General features: G+C 50.0%; 1 protein-coding gene across 1 annotated transcript in view; it reads left to right on the forward strand.

The window, feature by feature from the left end:
* The window catches only part of CAPN5 (calpain 5), a 57,646-nt gene extending 44,798 nt beyond the window's left edge, over nucleotides 1-12,848 (forward strand). Inside the window, exons 4-13 of the mRNA XM_040583772.1 lie at nucleotides 600-808; nucleotides 1,243-1,435; nucleotides 2,004-2,197; nucleotides 2,933-3,010; nucleotides 3,534-3,729; nucleotides 4,736-4,858; nucleotides 5,381-5,577; nucleotides 5,946-6,064; nucleotides 9,088-9,224; nucleotides 9,546-12,848. Coding sequence (XP_040439706.1) covers nucleotides 600-808; nucleotides 1,243-1,435; nucleotides 2,004-2,197; nucleotides 2,933-3,010; nucleotides 3,534-3,729; nucleotides 4,736-4,858; nucleotides 5,381-5,577; nucleotides 5,946-6,064; nucleotides 9,088-9,224; nucleotides 9,546-9,728 — 1,629 coding nt within the window. The 3' untranslated portion in view covers nucleotides 9,729-12,848. The remainder of the gene's footprint in view (nucleotides 1-599; nucleotides 809-1,242; nucleotides 1,436-2,003; nucleotides 2,198-2,932; nucleotides 3,011-3,533; nucleotides 3,730-4,735; nucleotides 4,859-5,380; nucleotides 5,578-5,945; nucleotides 6,065-9,087; nucleotides 9,225-9,545) is intronic.
* Nucleotides 12,849-19,309: the final 6,461 nt, after the last annotated feature.

Consider the following 19,309-nt stretch of genomic DNA (forward strand, 5'->3'; position numbering starts at 1 on the left):
CCCTGTGCTTGCTTGGATGAGTATGGTAACTCTTTACAGAAAAGAATGGAGATCTTGTGGGAATGGGGATCTTGCTTTTCCCACTTTTATTCAGCAGAGTAGAGGCGCCCAGCGTCTGGTCCCTGTTCATTGCCACCGGGTAGGTGAATACAATGCTTGCTCCTGGGCCAATCAAGTCACACCAGAATCAAGTAAGCAAGTCAAAAAAGGTGCCCTCTCTTAGTGGTACCCTAGTGACACTACGGTGAACAAAAATCTGGTCATAAAAATAACCAGTTCTGGTTGGACCGAGGACTCTCCTGCTCCAGTAGCCTGTCTACAGCAGTAGATGGCAGCAGATCTCCAGGGTAGAATTATAAGAGGGCAAGGAGCTTCAGCTCCATCTTCCAAGGTGTGATGAAGGCTACACTATTCCAGTACATGTTAATCTAGTCTGCATTGGAGGAACCAGGTCCAAAATCTGGCCCTGACAGGCTGTAAGCTAGTCCATCCACCTCATATTCTTCCCGTCTTTGATATTGTCTGCGTTAGTTCCAGGATGAGAGTCAAACCCAGCAAAAAAGGGAGTAACCTAGGTGCATGTGCCTCCTCTCTTGCAGGTCATCCCAGACTGGAAGGAGCAGGAGTGGAACCCCGAGAAACCCGAGAGCTATGTGGGGATCTTCCACTTCCAGTTCTGGCGTTTCGGTCAGTGGCTCGACGTGGTCATAGATGACCGCCTGCCCACACTGCACAACCAGCTCATCTACTGCCACTCCAACTCCAGGAACGAGTTCTGGTGTGCCTTGGTGGAGAAAGCTTATGCCAAGTAGGTATCCAGGCAGTTACAGGACAAACTGGGACCTGAGCACCCTGTTTTTCCTCTCTGTTCATTCATCAGCTGGCTTGCACCAGTGGAAACAACAGCTGTCCTGGGGAGGCATAGGACATATCTCAAACGGGCAGAAACTGTAGGAAAAAAACCACCCTTCTCTAGCCTTAGTTCACCCCCAAAGCAAAATATCCTCCAGCTCCACCTTTAAGTAACACCTATCCTAGAGATTTCACATTCCTTTTACTTTGTCCTATGACAGCAGGAGTGCTGTAGGCAGCATGGGTCTTATTTTTTCACCCTACTTTGCTGTCCTCACCCCCTGGAAGTTTTATTACAAATCTCTATTCTCTGAGCTGCCCAAGAACTATCCCAGACCCCTTCAAATGTCAAGCCAGTGTTTCTGTGCCATCCCCATCACCCTCTTCCAGGTTATCAGGCTGTTACGAGGCCCTGGATGGAGGTAACACAGCTGATGCCCTGGTAGACTTTACTGGTGGGGTCTCTGAACCTATCGACCTGACCGAAGGGGACTACATTGCTGATGAAGCCAAGCGAAACCTCCTCTTTGAGCGTGTCTTGAAGGTGCACAACCGAGGAGGCCTCATCAGCTGCTCCATCAAAGTAAGCAATATTACCTGTACGGTCATGTTCTCATGGGAGTAGGCGTTTTAGGATGCAAGTTGTCTTACATTGGTGGAGACTTTTAAATTAGAACAGATAAATTAAGTCCAAGGGTTCCTACTTCTTGTGGATGGCAAAAGGAGTCAAGCCTGGATGCTAGCCCTCTTTATTCCTTACTGTTCTGTCCAAGAGCCTGGATTTATCCCACCACAATTTAAATGTTAGGAGAGAATTCTCTTCCAGAGGAAGGTGTTTTGGTGTCTGCATGTGGACACCTCTACAAACACTGGGTGCCAGACCTCCCATTATAGCCAGTAGAATGAGCTTTATTGGTCGACAGTATGGGAGCTCGGAGGCCTCATGTGATAGATGAAGACCAGGAAGGATCTAGCACTTAAAATGGCATCTAATACATCTGCCAAAGCAATTGACACTGTCCCTGAGCATTGGTGTTCTTTTTTTTGGCTCCGAGAAACCTACGGGGAAATCTGAGTTCCTCTTTTCTCCAGTCCCTGCTAAGGCAGTCACATCCCCCCAGTACGAGCGCTGTCTGTGTCCCCCTGCCCAGGCCACGTCAGCAGCTGACATGGAGGCCCGCCTGGCCTGCGGACTGGTGAAGGGCCACGCGTACGCAGTGACAGACGTGCGGAAGGTCCGCCTGGGCCACGGCCTGCTGTCCTTCTTCAAATCGGAGAAGCTGGACATGATCCGCATGCGCAACCCATGGGGCGAGCGGGAGTGGAACGGCCCTTGGAGTGACACGTGAGTTAGGATGGGCAGCAGCAGCACCTTTTTTTTTGGTGGGAAATGCTGGGTTGGAGCAAGCTTTGAGCCAGGAGACAATTTGACTACGTCCACACCCATAGGATAGCATTGTATGGGCAGCTGTGGGATGCTGCTTCAACCCGCGTCCTAAACCTGCTGTTTCACCGGGGTAGATTCATTCCTTGCCCTGGGGTCCCTGGAGATCGGCAGGAGGGTGGCTGAGCTTGGCAAACTTTCTCATTAAGGCTCTGGCAGGTGTTGTGGTGAAATTGCCCAGCATGTTCACACTAGTGAAGGATGATTGTAGCTCACCTTTCTGCTCCCAGTCTTGTTCCAGCAAACATAGCACCCAACAGAACCTACCTCTGTCACCAGTGACTGCTGTGGTGTCTGTGGATGGGATGAAGAACCAAGGGCTGGTGTAACCAGAGCCTTTGGCCAGAGTCCCTGTTGTTGTCTTCACCAATAGGGTTGTGATTGTACTAGCCAAACAAAATCTTGCCGAGCTGGATTCAGCTCCATTAGCCAGGAAAGAAGTTGAAGCTCCAAGCCATGCTGCAGTCCCCCCTTGTTTGGAAGGTGAGCTAACCAGAGCAGTGTGGGGACTGGTTGCATGGCTGGAGCTTTATACAGGGCTTCTGCCCTTGAAAGATCCTGCTGAGGTCAAGTAGCCTCTTGAATTCTTGTCTGTCCCCTCGCCCTCGCAGTAATGATCCTGTACTCTTCCCACAGCTCTGAGGAGTGGCAGAAAGTGAGTAAAAGTGAGAGAGAGAAGATGGGGATGACAGTGGAAGATGACGGAGAGTTCTGGTGAGTCCCTCCTAGGGTTGTCACCGCAGGCCATGCCCACAGAGTCCTCCCACTCCATGAAGCATGCTAGTCATTTCCATGCATGCAGCTAACCAGAGCGAATGGCCTTCCAAGCCCTAGGATCTTCAGTGTAGCCTCCTCCTTGAGCCCGTGGGTGTTAGCTTTGGATAGCCCTAGGATTGCAAGCTGCTCAGTATCACACTGGGGTCCCAGTCATTTCATGAGGGTACTGTTACGAACTTAACAGCCTCACCAGATAACATTTCCATACCATGTGTACCCATGAGTGGAGGAAGGGCCACTACGCTGCTTCTCCCACTCCAAAACACATAGCTGTGTTTTTCAACTAGAAAACAAGTATTTACTGCATGCGTGGAGAAAGGTATCTCCATCTCTTCTGTTATGCATCAGCCATCAGAGGCTACCCACCCTCAGTCTCCGACAGGTGATCAAGAAAATCCCTGCAGCGTATTGTTCAGGGGAACGAAGCAGCATAACTGAGCTCTGTCCTGTCCTCACTTAGGATGACCTTTGAAGATTTCTGCAAATACTTCACAGACATCATTAAGTGCCGTCTCATCAATACATCCTACCTGAGCATCCACAAGACCTGGGAGGAGGCAGTGCTACATGGGGCATGGACCAGAAACAGTGACCCCTTGAAGAACCGCTGTGGAGGTTGTATCAACCACAAGGACACCTTTTTGCAGAACCCCCAAGTGAGTCATGGAACAGAGTACCTTCTGGAGCCTTTGCATGTGTTTCCAAATGTTTCAGTCTCCTACAGGGACCTAGAAGGCCAAAATGGCTACCAGACCTCAGTAGATTAACTGTGCTCTCAGCCATTCTGTGGCTGAGATGCCTGGCACAGCATGACCAACATCCAGGCCAACTCGATGACCCTTATCCCTCCTATCAGGGAGACTGCATCCAAGTGCCTGATGTGGAGCATCTTGGCACAAGCAAACAGCAAACTGTGCCCCAGGGTAGCAGTGAGAGTTGGTGCCCGTCAAACTGGGTCAGGAACCTTTTTCCAGCAATTTGGATGTCTGAATGATCTAATTCCAGTTCCTTTGCCCAGAGCTTGGCACTGTTAAATTTGCCAGGACAGGTGTAGTCTATAGGGCCTTTTCTTCTAGCCTGGCCTTCAGAAAAGACCCTGCTCTGAAGTTCATGTCCTGAAGTAAGCTCTTCTGTCCTGTACTGCTCTGATCTGGGATTCTCAGTAAAATGAGACAAGTTCTGTGAGTCCTTCATCTAACAAGCAGACAAAAAGTGGTCTGGTCCATTGCAGGAGTTGTCATCAAGGATGTGGGAGAGTTGTTTCCTGCTTCCAGCTTTGTATTAGCCTTCATCTTAGGTCTCTGTAAACGTCAGTTCCTCCTTCCGTACCTTGTAGGAGGACCGGTGGCAGACTGCAAGGGGTGAAAGTCTCTGGTATGAGACTGCATCTAGACACCTTGGATTCTGCCAAGCAATTCAAAGACTGGATTTCCCAGTCTTTTTCTAAGATGAGCCAAAAAGGTCTCTGGCTTGGCGAGATGATGCCAGTTCCCAGGAGAGGTGGGTATGGGTTCTCAGTGCTGCTACTGATGCCAGGCTGTCCCTGCAGTGAGGCGGGTGAGGAGAAGCTGAGGTTAACTCTACTGTGTGCCCACCCGACCCGTGCCTCCATGATCCTGTATTAGTACAAGTCCTCCCTTACCTTTCTCCCTTTCCTTCTAGTACATGTTTGATGTGAAGAAGGCAGAAGACGAAGTGCTGATCTCCATCCAGCAGAAGCCAAAAAGAACCAGTCGCAAAGAGGGCAAAGGAGAGAACTTGGCCATAGGCTTTGATATCCATAAGGTAGACCATGGTTCCTGCATGTTGCCCTGAACACCCCCATAAATTTCTTAGTGGTGGAGCGACAAGTCAGTACTGCATGACTATTTGTATTGTTCAGTTAAGCATTATCTGTGTGCCTCTGGGGTGCCTTCAGCACAGTGTGCCCCCCTCTAAATATGACAAGAGATTTCAGAGATGAACAGTGACAGCATGGACAAGTTCTCCTTGCTAAAAGCAATGATTAGTCTGTCATTAGCCTGTCTTCAAATGTTGAAATTTGTGAGACTTTGTTAGGCTGATCCTTATGTGTTGCTTTTTGGGGGGAATGCAAGAGATAATGAGTCCCTGAGCCAGCAGTTGGGAGAGCCATGTCTGCACTTGTTTTCCAACCACCCCAGTTGGAACCATTTTGCTGGTTCTCTTAATTCTCGTTCTCCCAGCACTGTGGGTTCAGTCCTTGCAGTCTGGACCCCCGTGGCGGATACCAATATGTTGTCAGTCAGCGCCATCCTGCTGACCGTCCTGCTGTTGGTCTCTGCCAAGGTGGAGCTGAACAGGAACTACCGGATGCACACCCTGCAGCAGAAGGTGGCCAGCTCCATCTACATCAACTCCCGCAGCGTCTTCCTGAGGACAGACCTGAAGGAGGGACGCTATGTCATCATCCCCACCACTTTTGACCCCGGTCATGTAGGCGAGTTCCTTCTCAGGATTTTCACAGATGTGCCTTCAGATTGCCGGTAAGGAACAAGAGCAGAGGTGGGGAGGAGCTGGCTATTTGGAGACAGCCCTGTGCTTCTGACATGCAATTTTCCTGATCGGAATTGGCCGTGGCCTTGCCTGGAGCTGGCGTTTGGCTTCCTTTCAAGCGTGGCCAAGAAACAGGGCACCTTCACAGGTCTCACCACAAACATGCAGGGAAGCTCCCACTCTGCTTCTAAGCATGACATGGGGGAACATCCCAAACCCAGGCTGAGGAGATCAGAGCGGGGAGCAGAGTCTGACAGTGGACACTGCATGGTTCTGCCATCCTGCTAGAGCAAACTCCATGACTTGCCCACGGGGTAAGGCTGGGCACCTCTCAAAGGCCACATGTTTTTCCTTCCAGAGAGCTGACACTGGATGAGCCACCACACACCTGCTGGAGTGGGATGTGTGGTTACCCGCAAGTGGTATCCCAGATCCACGTCCTTGCTGCAGCTGGGCTCAAGAATCAGGACTCCCAAGGTACTGGTCTTTCTCTGCCTCTCGTCTAGTGCCGGAGGAGCTGGGAAGTGGTTGTCTCAGTGGGAAAAGGGGGAGGTGGTTTCTTGAGGTGGGACATTGCTGGGATTTATGATGTCCTCAGATATTATTTTCAATGTACATTTCAGTATACAGTGTCAGACACCAGAGGAGGAGAAATTCCATGGAGAATCAAACTCACTTCTTGCTCTGGGCATGATCTGGGAGCTGTTATATTTAGGCTGTTGTGTAAGATCCTTGGGAGATCCTCCTAAAACTTCTCTAAAGCCTGTAGCAGTGGTCCTATAGCAATCCAGGCTTTCCTCCGGAGTATGAGCAGCTGTAAAAGTCAGGAACTGTATTTAAAGGCTTTTTAATAGGAAGGACAGAGAAGCGATGGAACAGGCTGATGTGTTGGGGTAGTGTTCATCACCGGAGGCTGGATAAATTAATATCTATCAGTAGAGGGTATGGCAAATATAGCTCATTTTGGGATGGTGGGGATCAAGACCCTCTCCCCCTTTATTTCCTGTAAGTCCTGCTCCATGCTTGGCTCCTAGGAGCCCTCTGAGATGACTTGAGCCACCACCAGCACACAGCGTACTGTGTTTCTGCCTTCTTGGCCCGCTACAGGTTTATTTTCATGGTTCTACCATGCTATCATGCAATTTTGACATCCAGCACTTCTCTTGCATGAAAGACAGCAGCAGCACCATGCCTCACCATGTCCTACAGCCATGCAGAAGTTCATGGCAAGAGCCCCATCTTCAGTCCTCCTGGGGCATCTGGACCAAGAAACCCAGGACTAGTGATGACTTGCACCGGGAGATCGTTGAAGTATAGATGAAAGGTCTAGAGGTTGCAGTTAGAGAAGCAAATGCCTTTCCACCATGAGAGCAGACCAGGTCCTAGCTTTTCTCCCCAGTTTCTTGAGTCAAGGACATGTTTTGAATGGGGCAAGGTTCAGCCAGCCACTTTCAAGCCAAATTTAAAGTATAAAATTGAAAACTTAAATTTTTTTTAAAAATCGAAATTAAAAACTTAATTAATTACTTTTTTCACCCAAGCATTATCGTCAGGGCTGCGTATCACCAGAGCCCTGGAAGTAACGAGCAGGATCCTGCCTTAGGACTAGCCCGATTTGATTATTTATCACATGCCACAAGGGGAGTCCTTCTATCCTGTCTGATGTCTGGGGAGGGAATTTTACCCGAGGTAGGTTGTTTCTTCTTGGGTTACTCGCAGTAATTCAGTGTATGGGGAATGCAGGGGGAATCTGTAGCCAAAGGTCTCTGAACTCTTCACAGCAACAAGGAGATTTATCTTTCCTTCAGACAAGGGTACATGTGGTTTCTGGAGCCATGAAACATTTTTTCAGCAAGAGGCCCTTGGGAATGGCTTTTTTCCAGTTGTTCAGTTCCCGCTACCAGCAGCCTGCATGTTTGGTGCTTCCTAGTGTAATGGCATCTCTCGCATCTCTTAGCCTTTCACACTACTTTGGAAATAATGATTTACAGATAGGAATTTGGCTCCAGCTTATGGAATATGAGGATTTAACGGGACATCCCAAAAGACGAGGCTAGTTTGGAAAAACAGCTGTGAAATCCAGCAGCTGTGTCTCACCAGGGGAGCCAGGTCCTTGCAAACAGAAAGCTAGCGAGGAGGTGGTCTGGCAATCAAAGATGTGGTTCTTAAATCCCTGGCCCTCAGAAGAGAATGGTTTGTTCCTCCTAATTTCCACATTTTTCTTGGACAAGAAAACTCATCCACCTGGTCTGTGTTTCCATCACAGCCACTAAAGCTCATGGTAAGAAAATGCATTCTGGCAGTTACATTTCCATAGCAATTGCTCATTCTTTACTGAAATTCCCAAAACGAGCACTTGTTTTGTAAGGGGAAAATGTTCACTAATTAGGGACTCCTTCCCTCTCCTGGAAGCTCAGGTACAATCCAGCTGTGAGCTAGTAGTCTGTGAACTTGGTAACTTTACTCTCATCGTTGTGGCTTGCTTGTTCCCCATGACTGCCTTGTTCCAGCTGGGATATTGCAGTAACTTTCCCACTTTCTCCTCCACTTTCCACTCATTTCCCCTGATTGCCCCTTGATGCCCAGTCTTTTTCTTCCCCGTGTCTCTCACTGCCATCGATGATCCTTTTTGACATTTTGACCTTCTTCCTGAATTCTTGCCCAAACAAATATTCTAAGAACCATCTTCACCTCTTCAAAAGCCTTTCAAATACATTTCCATCCATCAGTTGCTCACCAAACCTCCTCAGTGCCCAAATGGTCTAGTTTTTTGATCTCATAAATTAGCATATCTTAACACTTCGTTTTGGCTCAGCATTGTGCCATCTCTCATCACCTTGACCACCCAGCATTTTTCTTAGCCCAACATTAGTCTGACAGCCCCTGCAGCACTGGAGTCTCACTAAATCCAGGAAGAAGATGTGCCAATGATTTGTGCATAGGGGTGAAAAGCAGAGTCCCTGCTGAGGTAGCTGGTTACCACCTTGAAGTAAAACCAAGGTTAGTCTGGCTTGGGAGTGTATGAGCTGCAGTGGAAGCAAGTGGAGTTTTGCAGCTGAAGGCCCTTGCCTTCTTGCGTGAAATGACCTCTGTGACCTCTTTCTCTTCCCCATGGCTTTATTTCTGCCTGCCTTCAGCAGGGCAAGCCCTGAAAGGAGAGTTGAGCAGAGCGGTGTCTTCCATAAAATATTTATCCCAAAGGTCAGAGGATTTGGAGTGATAAAGGAGTGTTTAGGTAGGTTATGGAGTCAAGGAAGAGGTGGCCGTTTCATAGCAGTCCATTACCACCTGCTGCCCAGGTACAATGTCACCTAACAGGAGTTGGCCTGAGCCCAACAACTGAGCTTCATGAACATCATCTGGATTGTGATGAACTCTTTGGCAGATATCCATCTCCTCTGGTGGGGTATGGAGGAAAAGTGCTGCATGCCATCCTGGAAAAGGGCTCTGAGGAATTACAGGAGCTACAACAAAGCAAAAAGTCCCTTTTCTTTCCCCAGGAGCTGACCCTTATGTGATCATCAAGTGCGAAGGGCAAAAAGTTCGTTCTCCGGTGAAGAAGAACACAGTGTCTCCAGAATTTGATGTGAAAGGGCTCTTCTACCGCAAGAAGCCAGGACAACCCATCATTGTTCAGGTAACCAGCAGGCGAGCAGCAAGCCGAGGGATGGAGACTCTGTCTCGCTTGGCCACCCCACCTGCCCTCTCCTCACACTGTCCACAGTGGATCTGTTCCCCAGGGCTGAGCTTCATCAGTTCATGCAGCTCAGCCCCTCACCACCACGGCTGAGCGGTGACATCTGGTAAACGCACATCCTTTGCCCCTCACACATGTCTCTGAGCCCCACATCTCAACAACCTCCATGGCTCCAGCTCAGAGCAGGTCCCTCCCCTCTGGTGTATGAAGGTTGGCTGCATCGCTCAAGGCGCTGCCCTCGTGTCTGTTTTGTTTCCCCAGATCTGGAACCACAACTTAATAAGTGACGAGTTTTTGGGCCAAGTGGTGCTCACGGGGGACCCCAGCGATCGGCAGTCAGTGCACACACTGCACCTCCAGGACAGGGGGAACAGAAGATCGAATGATCTCTCTGGGACCATTGCTGTGATGCTGCTCAGCAGCAACATCCTCACCAACGTCTAAGTACTCAAGAACTCTTCTTCTGGTGCCACAGATGTGTATATAAACATGCACACATACATACATGCACACATACACACACATAGCCTACCTACCATCTGCAAAGCCTATATGAACTATGCATGCATTCCATTCTTAGGAGCCAGTCTTGTGTTTTCAATGTTAAAAAGTGGTGCCTTTTTGGGGAACCGCAACAATCCTTCTGCTGGCATCCTCTGCAGCCCCCATCGCCGCCGTGTGCCCTGGGGGATCGCTGCAAGCACGCTGTGTGTCCTGACAGCCAGAGCACAACGCCCTGCTGCTGTTTGTTTACACAGGCTGGCACACACGTGCCACCATGCACACATGTGGCCACCGCGGTCCTACCAGCTGCTTTCATGCATCTTTGATGTGTCTGCTTGGTTTAAGAGTAGTGTGTGTGGAGTCGTCTCCTGTGAAACTGCTGTTTAATCGCTTATCTGTGGAGGCACCTCAGCAAAGGAGAAGTGGAAAACAAGATCAGGCCCTTTTGAATGTGGTGCTGGGCATGGGTTTGCATATTGCAGTTGGAAAGAAAATGCACCAAGGCAGTCCCAAATCCCAAATCCACAGGGGCAACAAGACTAAAGGTTCCATCATTTTAGGGACAAGCTGTTTCCTCCTGAGTCTTGTTCAACCCCATGAATACAAAGATGCCAACAACTATGGTGGGGCAACTGTTCTTTGGGGTCAAGTTTTTGAACCGGTCTGGACTCAGCTCCTGCATGTGCCTCGAACTGCCGTGGTGCCTGCTCTCTCCATGGCTTCATGCTGTCCCCATCCCAAGAGCTCACCCCAGTAGCTGGGGTGGGTTGTCTACTGGGGCCATTCAGTGTTTAGATAAGAGGAGACCATATCCTCTGAAAGCCAAAGCATCAGGTCCAAGGGATAGGGAGCTTTGCTCAATGGGCTCCATCTTTACTGCTGCATACGGTGCATCGTATCTCAGTGCCTCGCATTCCCAAATTCTCTATGAAAATAGTGGGATTTTAGCTTGTGCTGGAGGAGCACTGCTCCCAGCGCAGCCTGAAAATGCTGGGAATCTTTGATCCATGCCAGTGTTCATCTCTCACCTTTAATTTCCAGTCTCCTGGCCTGGAGGATGAGTTGCACAGTGCTAGAGCCAGTCTCACAAGCACAACCCAAGCACGTCCTCGGGGACATGTTTAGGGCCGTGGTCTGCTTCTGTTCATCATGAAGACTGGATGTATCTTCCTTGTTCCACTGGGTGGCAGAATCTGGCTGCTTCGAAACCATCCCAGCTAAGCCAAACAACAAACCCTCCTCTGGCCTTTCAGCAGCTGATCAGGGCAGGTTTCAAGGCATTTTTTTTCTCCTGTTGTTTAGGTTCAGGGTTTTTTTTTAATTAACGTGCCTTTAAAAATGGTGCAAGTTAAGGGTTTTCTCTGTCAGGTTTTCTAACAAGAAAATATTTTGCCGCCACCTGCATGCAAGTAGAAATGGATACATATGATGATGTAATCTTTTAGTCATGGTAGATTTTGACCTGAGCAGAGTCCTCTGCCTGCAAGGACAAGTGAACAGGAAAGCCTTTTGTTGCCATAACAAGTAGAGTTTCTGCTTGTCCTACTAAATGCCTGTGTTTGTGCTGCAAGTCTGTATCTTTTTTTGTAAAAGTCCCTAAAGATCTGCCAAACCTGTAACGTCATAAGACGTTCCCCAGAACCACATTACCAGACAGCTCAACTCTTGGTGCATCCAGAAATTTACAGTACAACTAACTTAATCGATTTTTGCAGGCTGTTTTTCCCCTTTCCTCAGCTTCAGAGTTTGCCTCCTGGTTATGAATTGGGTTTTTGACCAAATTGCTTATTTTCTTAGGTCTTGTTTTCCAGGACTTAGAGGCAAGCAGTGGCCCACAGGATGCTCTTTCCAGGTCTCAGTTATTCCTGGCTTGCACTGAGCGCCCTCCGATTCCTGGTGCCATCACTGCATGTTGCAGAAGTGCTTCAAATACTCCTGGTTTGGTAAAGTGACATTTTGACCCCAAGGTAAAGACAATTCCTTGAATCTGGGCAGACTGATTCAGAGGTATTTTGACTTTATACTGGGTTTGTTCATGGGACTCATCACTGAAAAGAAACGAAAGAAGCATTGTGGGGTTAGAAGGCATGATTTAGGTCTTAGGTGAAGATCTCACAGGCTCATGTTCAGCATGGTATGTGAGAGGGACCATGATGCCCAAAGATACCTCACCTGGCAGGGAAAAGAGCTGTTTAGCTAAGGGAGAGCATCACAGGAACATCACAGGAGCTTTGCATCATCATCAGCAGATGGGGGTAGCCAGCCTGCCTGCATTTGCCTTGTTTTCTCAGCTGATCGGGCTACTGATAGCTTCAGCTCAAGTGCCCTGACACGTGCCCAACCGCACCGTGATCCCCAAGGAATGGCGTTGGAGCTTGCTGAGGAGTAGCGGTGCCCTGGTACCCATGGACAGCATCCTTCCTGCCTACAGAGAATCAAGCCATAAAGAGAGGAAAGGCAGCTTTTAAACAGCTTCTTCAATAATAATAAAAAAAAATCATCACACTATATCAGGACCAAAATGGCTTAACATCAGTAATATCTATCCTTTTTTTTTACCCCAAACTTTTGAAAATCTAAAGCAGAAGCCTTCTTCCCCTTACATTTCCAATGGAATAACAAAAATTACCTTTGTTGCTTGCTTTTTTTTTTTTTTTGTCTTGGTTGTAGAGCAGATGAGGGAGGGTAGTTATTAAAATGCCATTCCTAATGTGGATGCCTTTTCTCTTTGAATGAAGTAAACAGAAATATTCAGGACTTTTTGTCTGAGAGGAGGACAGGTCTGATAAGCACTTTCCAGAGCCTCCCAAGTAGTGCAGGACATGTCTTTGATTTATTTTCCACTTCTTTTGTTGATCATTTCAATGGTTGTGAGTAGCCTGCCGTTACACTCTGTGAAATCCATTTCTTTTTGACATGTCCATGTTAAAACAGGCTACAACTTGTCTTCATCTCCAAAGGCACTGATGTGTCATGCTGCACAAGCTCAGAGAGTGGTCCAAACAGAAAGCCAACGTTGTACAGCTGTAAACCTCCTATAAATAAATTGTGTATATTTTATTCGGACCTATTTTGCTGTGTTCTTCCAGAATGCTTTTGATGGGCACAAGGTGGCTCTGCAGAGCCTTTTTCATTTGCTTGATTCACTAAACTCCATTCAAATTCTTTTCTCTGCGGACTTTGAGACTAAGGCAAGGCAATCTGCATGAAGGTTTCACACAAGGTTGCACTCATGTTCACTGGGAAAAGCCACGGAGGGGAGGGGTAACCTCCTCTGACTATAAAACCTTTGCATCCTATGCCTCAGAGTCACCACAATGCAGGGAACTTGGTTTTTTTGAGCCTCACCTGACTTGGAAAAAACTCTGCAGACTGCTAAAAAGGAAAAAAAAAAAGGGGGGGGGGGGGGGTGGGGGTGGATTTTGGGCAAAGCAGCAGGAGGATGTGATTTTAGGATGTCTTTCCCTTGGAGAGCAAACCTGCACGTTGCACACTGGGAGCATTTGAAAAGTGAACAGCCTGTCCCTGCCTGTGGCAGCCTCCAGTCTTGCTGCGGTAACACATGGTGCCGAAGTGCTGGCACTAGGATCTTGCTTCCATCTCAGCTTCCCAAAGTGCTGGCACTGGGGTCTTGCTTCCATTTCAGCTTCCAGCCCCCAGCTCCACCATTTAGCCTGTGCTCAGGTCTTTGCAGCATGGAGGAGCTGTGCCCTTCTGCAGCTCACCCTCCAGAGCCTGGAGCAGGCAACTGGAAAAAGCCTTTTTATTGTGGGATGAGGACACCCATCCAGAAAGCCCTGCTCCTGGGATCGTCCCCTGGGACAAAATATATCACCAAATGCTAGGCAGAGAAAGGAACATCCTACTCTATCACTGAAAGAGCTTGCAAGGGGCATTTTTCAGGGGAAGGCCTCCCAGACATCTCAGCCTCACAAACATCCTAATACTCTCCTGGAGGATGTCCTGAGCAGTAGGCATGGCTGAGCACCTACGGGGCTGTGACACTTGTTGCTAGATATAGCACAAGAGCGAGCTCTGGTGTGGACTAGGTAGCTTTATTGAGTCTCGCTTTGTGCACTTTCAAAAAAAGAGCTATGGAAGCCTGGATAAGCCACAAATCATCCTGTAGGTGTGTGTGGAAGTCATGCATCCCCACCATCACCCACATCTCGGTTTTGCTGGTGCTGGGGCAGTGGACTTGAAAGTGGGGGTTGCTTTGCAGCCCTGCCTGTCCCAGTGCTGGTGGTGCACACCGATGTGGACTGGCAACATGGGCAGGGATGTTGGAATTAGTGTGGGATCCCAACACATCACTGTGGAGATGTGGGGAGTATGTGCATGTTTGGAGACTGGCAGCAGGTAGTAGAGTGGTGCACAGCTCCAGGCAGGATTCAGCGCAGGCTTCCCAAGGGTACTGCAGCAGCTCTGCATCCCTCCAGCGCTGCCATCTGCCAAGAATTTCTGCTCACTAATGTTAAACTAAAACAACACTTCAGAGTCTTCTTTTGACCTGCAAGAGCACCTTCATGGAGGAACAGACATCCTACCATAGTTGCAAGATGACACTGGAATATTTCTTCTTAGTGTTGGGTTCCCTACATCTTGCAGCTTCCCACTCCAACACCTCTATACATTCCCCCCAACTGCCATGTGGATATGAGCCTTCTGCTGCTTAAAAGGACCAGGGATTACTAGGAAGAAGGGCTACAGAGGTAGCAGGGCTTTCAGCAAGGGGATGGGTTCATTGCCTGACCCTCAGAGCTGCTCAGGTGCTTCCATATCCTTGGCCAATGTCCCAGGTATTAAACCAGGGGTTAGCCCATGACCCACAGCCATGAGATGCTGCACTGAGCGTTGCCCAAAGGCTCCTCGTGCTCTTCAAATCCCACCTCCAAACCCAGTGGTGCAGGCAGAGGAGCATGTCTGGCCCTGTGTCCCTGGCAGAGTCTCCCTTGCTGCCTTCCCACACGCCCATGGGAGACGCTGGGCACAAGAAGGGGCTGCCCGAGGCTGGACCACTTCCAGGCACATCGGCTGTGGTCCAGATTGAAGCAAATCCCAGGCACAGCCAATATCTGCCCTCGTACCCACACAAACCACATTGGCACAGTGAGTAGGGCTTAAGTGAAACCAGGCACGGCCCCAGGTGGCCATGGTTTGTCTCTCTTGTGCTTAAAGTCAACTGATTCTATTCACAGCTGGTTCCTCTGAGAGGACTGGGCAGCGGCAGGGAGTTCCTCGGGGTTGGGCAAGGGACAGGGTGGCTGTGCTGTGACTTCTCCCATGTTTTGAGCGGAGTTCCTAGTGTGGTTTTGGAGGAAAGAAACTTCCTCTTATTGCTCCTTACTTCTGCAGTATCACCAAAAAAAAAAAAAAAAAAAATATTCAGGTGTCCTAGTCCCCAGGAGGGGTTCAGGCCCCCTCGTTCTAAAGCAGAGCTTAGAAACACCTTGTGTGATAACGCTGCAAATAAAAAAGCATGTTTTGCACCATTTACTGGCTAGAATGCCGTGTTTCATACCTAAGTGAGAAACCCCCGTGATGGGACACAGCTCAATTAAAAGCCACCCCCACCTTCCTCAGCAGGAAGGAGGAAAGACACTAGCTCAGATTTGGGCAGGGAGTCACCAGGTCAGAGTTAAGCTTCTAGGCAAAACCTCAGCTCTGAGTTTCCTGCTCCTCAAGCATTTTTCTGTCCCAGTTTTCCCGTTTACAAGCTCAGGCTGCTGTGTTCAAACCAGAATGCCTGTCAGCTGCTGGCCCCATCCCACGGGGCCTCAGGACGGTGCCCAGTGCAGCCCTGAGTGGGCTTTGCGTGGGGCAGGGGGATCCTTCCAGCCATCCCTTTGCCCAAAAGGCTGTCAGGGCTCTGCACAGCGAGGACTTGAAAAACGCAGCGTAACTCACAGCAGGGCTCTTCATGGGTACCACGTTCTGGGGCAGACCCGGGGGATACAGGAGGATGCACCCTTGGGGTGTGGGGACGCTTGGGGAGCGCGGCGCTTGCGGTGTCGCCGGGCTGGGAGTGTCACACGCACATTCACACTCACACACCCCCCCCACACACACCGGGGGCCGGCTGTATCCCGGCTCCTCCCCCGCTAAGAGGCTCAGGCAGGGCAGGCGCTGCCCTCGCTCGGTGCCGGAGGCAGCGCGGCTCCGCGCCGGGCACCAGCGCCCCTTCCCCGGCCCCCGGCCGGCCATGCCCCGCTAAGGTAAGGCGGAGGGGGTGGCAGGCGGCACCCGGGAGGGACCGGGCTGAGGGCTGGGGATGCTCCGGGTGGGGTGCGATGGGTGCAATGGGGGTGCGGTGGGCTGGGATGCAGCGGGGGTAGCCCCGGTGGGGCTGCGCGGCAGCGAGCCGGCTCTGGCACCCGCATCAAACCTGGGGAAGGGGCTGGGCTGGCTGCGGGGGGCGACACGACCGCAGACCTGCCAGAAATGCCCGGCAGCCCCGAGCCAGCTGGGCTCCTGCAGCACGGATTAGTGTCTGGCTAATTTCTAGCTGCTGCTTAATTTAGCTTGGGTCACCTAGCAGTGAGCGGGGGCGGGGGGCATTCCCCTCCAGCGCTGCGCCGTGCAGCCCCCCACCCCTTCGCTCCACAGCCCTTTCACATCCAGGGATACGTTTGCAGGTGCTTAGGGACGGGGATGTGCCTGCTGCACGGACTCACTGGCGTTGCTGGCACAAGACCCCAGGTGTCCCCTCCCGGTCCCATCGGTCCCGGGACCACTCCCTGCCCTGACCCAGCTCCGAACGCACCACCCAGGCGGTGAAAGCACGACCTGCCCTCAGGCAGAGAGCAGCAGGGCTTTCCCCAGGTTCCAGCATAGCACACCTTGTGTCCAGGCTGTGTTTTGGTGGCAGGTTCCCTGGGTCACAACGGTGCTCGTAAGCAGTGCTCAGGACCTTCCCAAGCTGTCGACATTATTAGGACAGTCCCTGAGCATGGGATAGGCAATTCCCATAAAGCAGTTTGCATTTTGCTGCCTGGTTTGGGAGGGCAATGTTATGTGGACGGGCTGTGCTGGACCAGCTGAGCACCAGCCATAACAAAGAACAGCCCCCTGGCTTTCCTAGGGTAGTTACAGTCACGTTATCCTAAGGAAGGTGGACCAGGCATCTCTTGGTGCCTCTGGGAGGACTGGGGTATATAGTGGAGGACCTGTCTTGTAGGCAACATAGAGGGAGAGTCTGAAAGGCCAGTGAGTCTAAAATTGCCTGGTTGTCCCTGACTGCTAAATCCCCCCTGCAGAAGGAGCTGGCAGGAGCTGGAGGCGGTCTTCACACAGCTCTAGTTGTTACATTGGTGTGAGAGTGCTTCTCTCCATAGTCTGAACAAAAGGATGCCCAAGAACCAAGCTTATGGGGTTATCCTGTGCTTTACATCAAGATGTCAACTACATGGCTTGTGTTGTAAGCTGACCCCTCTCTCTTCCTTCTCCACTATATGATGGGTCCTATCTTTCTTCCCATGAGGTGAGGGACCGCAAGGTCTCAACAGAGGTGGTGTGAAGGCATGAGATGGTTTTGCAGCTTTGGACTGAGCTTTGCCAAAACTTCAGTCAAAACCTGGATCCCTGTGAAAGCCTGTGCGACCCTGTGCAAGTGTCTTCCCTACCCTGTGTCTAAACTGCCCCAGGGACAGCTGAAGAGTGACAGACAAGGGCAAAAAACAGGATGGCATTTCCCTCCTCTTGGTTGATGGACAAAATTGTTTTTTCACCTGTGGCTTTGTGATCTCTGAGCTCTGCCAATTTCCAAATACATGTCTCTAAATCATGTGTAGTGTTTAAGTCGTGGTGATGGGCAGGCGACAAATTGTCTTACTGTCTTTCTCTTCTACCTGACCTCGTTGAAAGCTTTGTGCTTCTGAAAAAACAGTGTAGGGCCAAAGTCTTTTCTTGGGCTTTTTGGAGTGAGACTGGAGTAACTTCATGAAGTTACAGTATCTCCCCACTGACACCAACGTTTATGAGATCTGAATCCAGGCCAGGGATGAACCTCTTTTCTAAGGCAATATTATTTCTAACTCATTTCCCCTCCTCAGAGCAGTTGATTCATCTCACTCACTATTAAGTTTCCACAGACCGGGACTGCTGTACAGTGTTTCTGTCTTACGCTTGCTAACTTGTGACTTCGCAATCCATGGGTTGCCATGGAAAGGATTTTGCTGTGATTAATGAAGGCATTGTCAGCTCATAGTTTTTTTTCAAAGCCTTTCCTGGAGCTGCGGAGAACAGCTTCCAAGCCCAGCAGAAAGGGGCAGACAGGACAGGCGGCTTCAGGCACTCTTGGTCCTGGGCACATTTTTGGTTCCCCACACTGACACCATGCTGTCGGGTAGTAGTTGCTGCCTGCACTCACTGCCAGATCAGGTCTGCTGGTCCCTTTTGAGGGAGAGGAATGATAGGGACTTCTGTTGTTCTCTTGGGACAGAGCCAGAGTCTTCTTGCTCCTGAAGCAGAGTAGGACAAGTGTCGCTGTACCAAGGGGCTGGCAGGATGTGGAGACGGCGTGTAAGGGAGCTTTGCACCATGAAATGCTCCTCTGCTAGGCAACGTGCAAGGAGAACCTGATATGGGATGAGATGGTGTGCTTGTGACTGTCTGGTCCCCCAGCCAAACTGCTAGGTAGAGCCAGCAAGCTTCTCAGGACAGGACTGCCCCGGCAGTGCCCATGCTTAGGCTGTCCACCCATCCCCAGGTAGCACCCCCAAACCCCACTGCACCCAGAGCTGTTCACAAAAACCCTGTTCTAAGAAGCTCTTCCAGTCTGGATACTGGGAGAGAGCAGATACAAGCAACAGGGCAAGAGGGAACAGCCTCAAGTTGCTCCAGGGGAGGTTTAGATTGGATATTAGGAAAAAATTATTCATTGAAAGGGTGGTCAAGCACTGGAACAGGCTGCCCAGGGAGGTGACGGAATCACCACCCCTGGAAGTGTTCAAAAAACATGTAGATGTGGTGCTTGGTGATATTGTTCAGTGGTGGATTTGGCCTGGGTTAACAGCTGGACTTGATGATTTTAAAGGTCATTTCCAACCTAAATGATTCGATGATTCCCACTTCACAAGGAGAGAACAATGTGTGGAAATCCAATGAAAATAAGTCATCTGAAGTAGGTTGAGTGCCAAATAAATACAGAAAAGTTCAAAATCTAAAGCAAAAAGTCTCTGGGGACCCCTTCATTTTTTGGCACCATTGGCTGAGTCCTCCCCAGATCTGCCCAGCCTGAGCAGCTTGGTACCAACTCCCACCTCAGCCCAGCTGGGATCCAAAAACTGAGTTCTTGATCCCACTGGCAGTTTTAGAGCAATGGCAGAAAAACATCGAGCTCTTCTTGGACCTCAGTCCTAGCAAGTTCCTTTCACAGCATGTTGGTTCAGCTGCTGCCATCCCCTTTCATGCATTTAACCTGGTGTAATAACCCGGGGCGCAGGTGACCTGAATACATTTTCTACATGCATGAAAGGAATTAAAACTTACACTATAGGTTGATTATAGACTTGGGAGCTGCC

The sequence above is a fragment of the Falco naumanni genome, chromosome 2 (assembly GCF_017639655.2).
Source record: "Falco naumanni isolate bFalNau1 chromosome 2, bFalNau1.pat, whole genome shotgun sequence".
NCBI classification, from domain to species: domain Eukaryota; kingdom Metazoa; phylum Chordata; class Aves; order Falconiformes; family Falconidae; genus Falco; species Falco naumanni.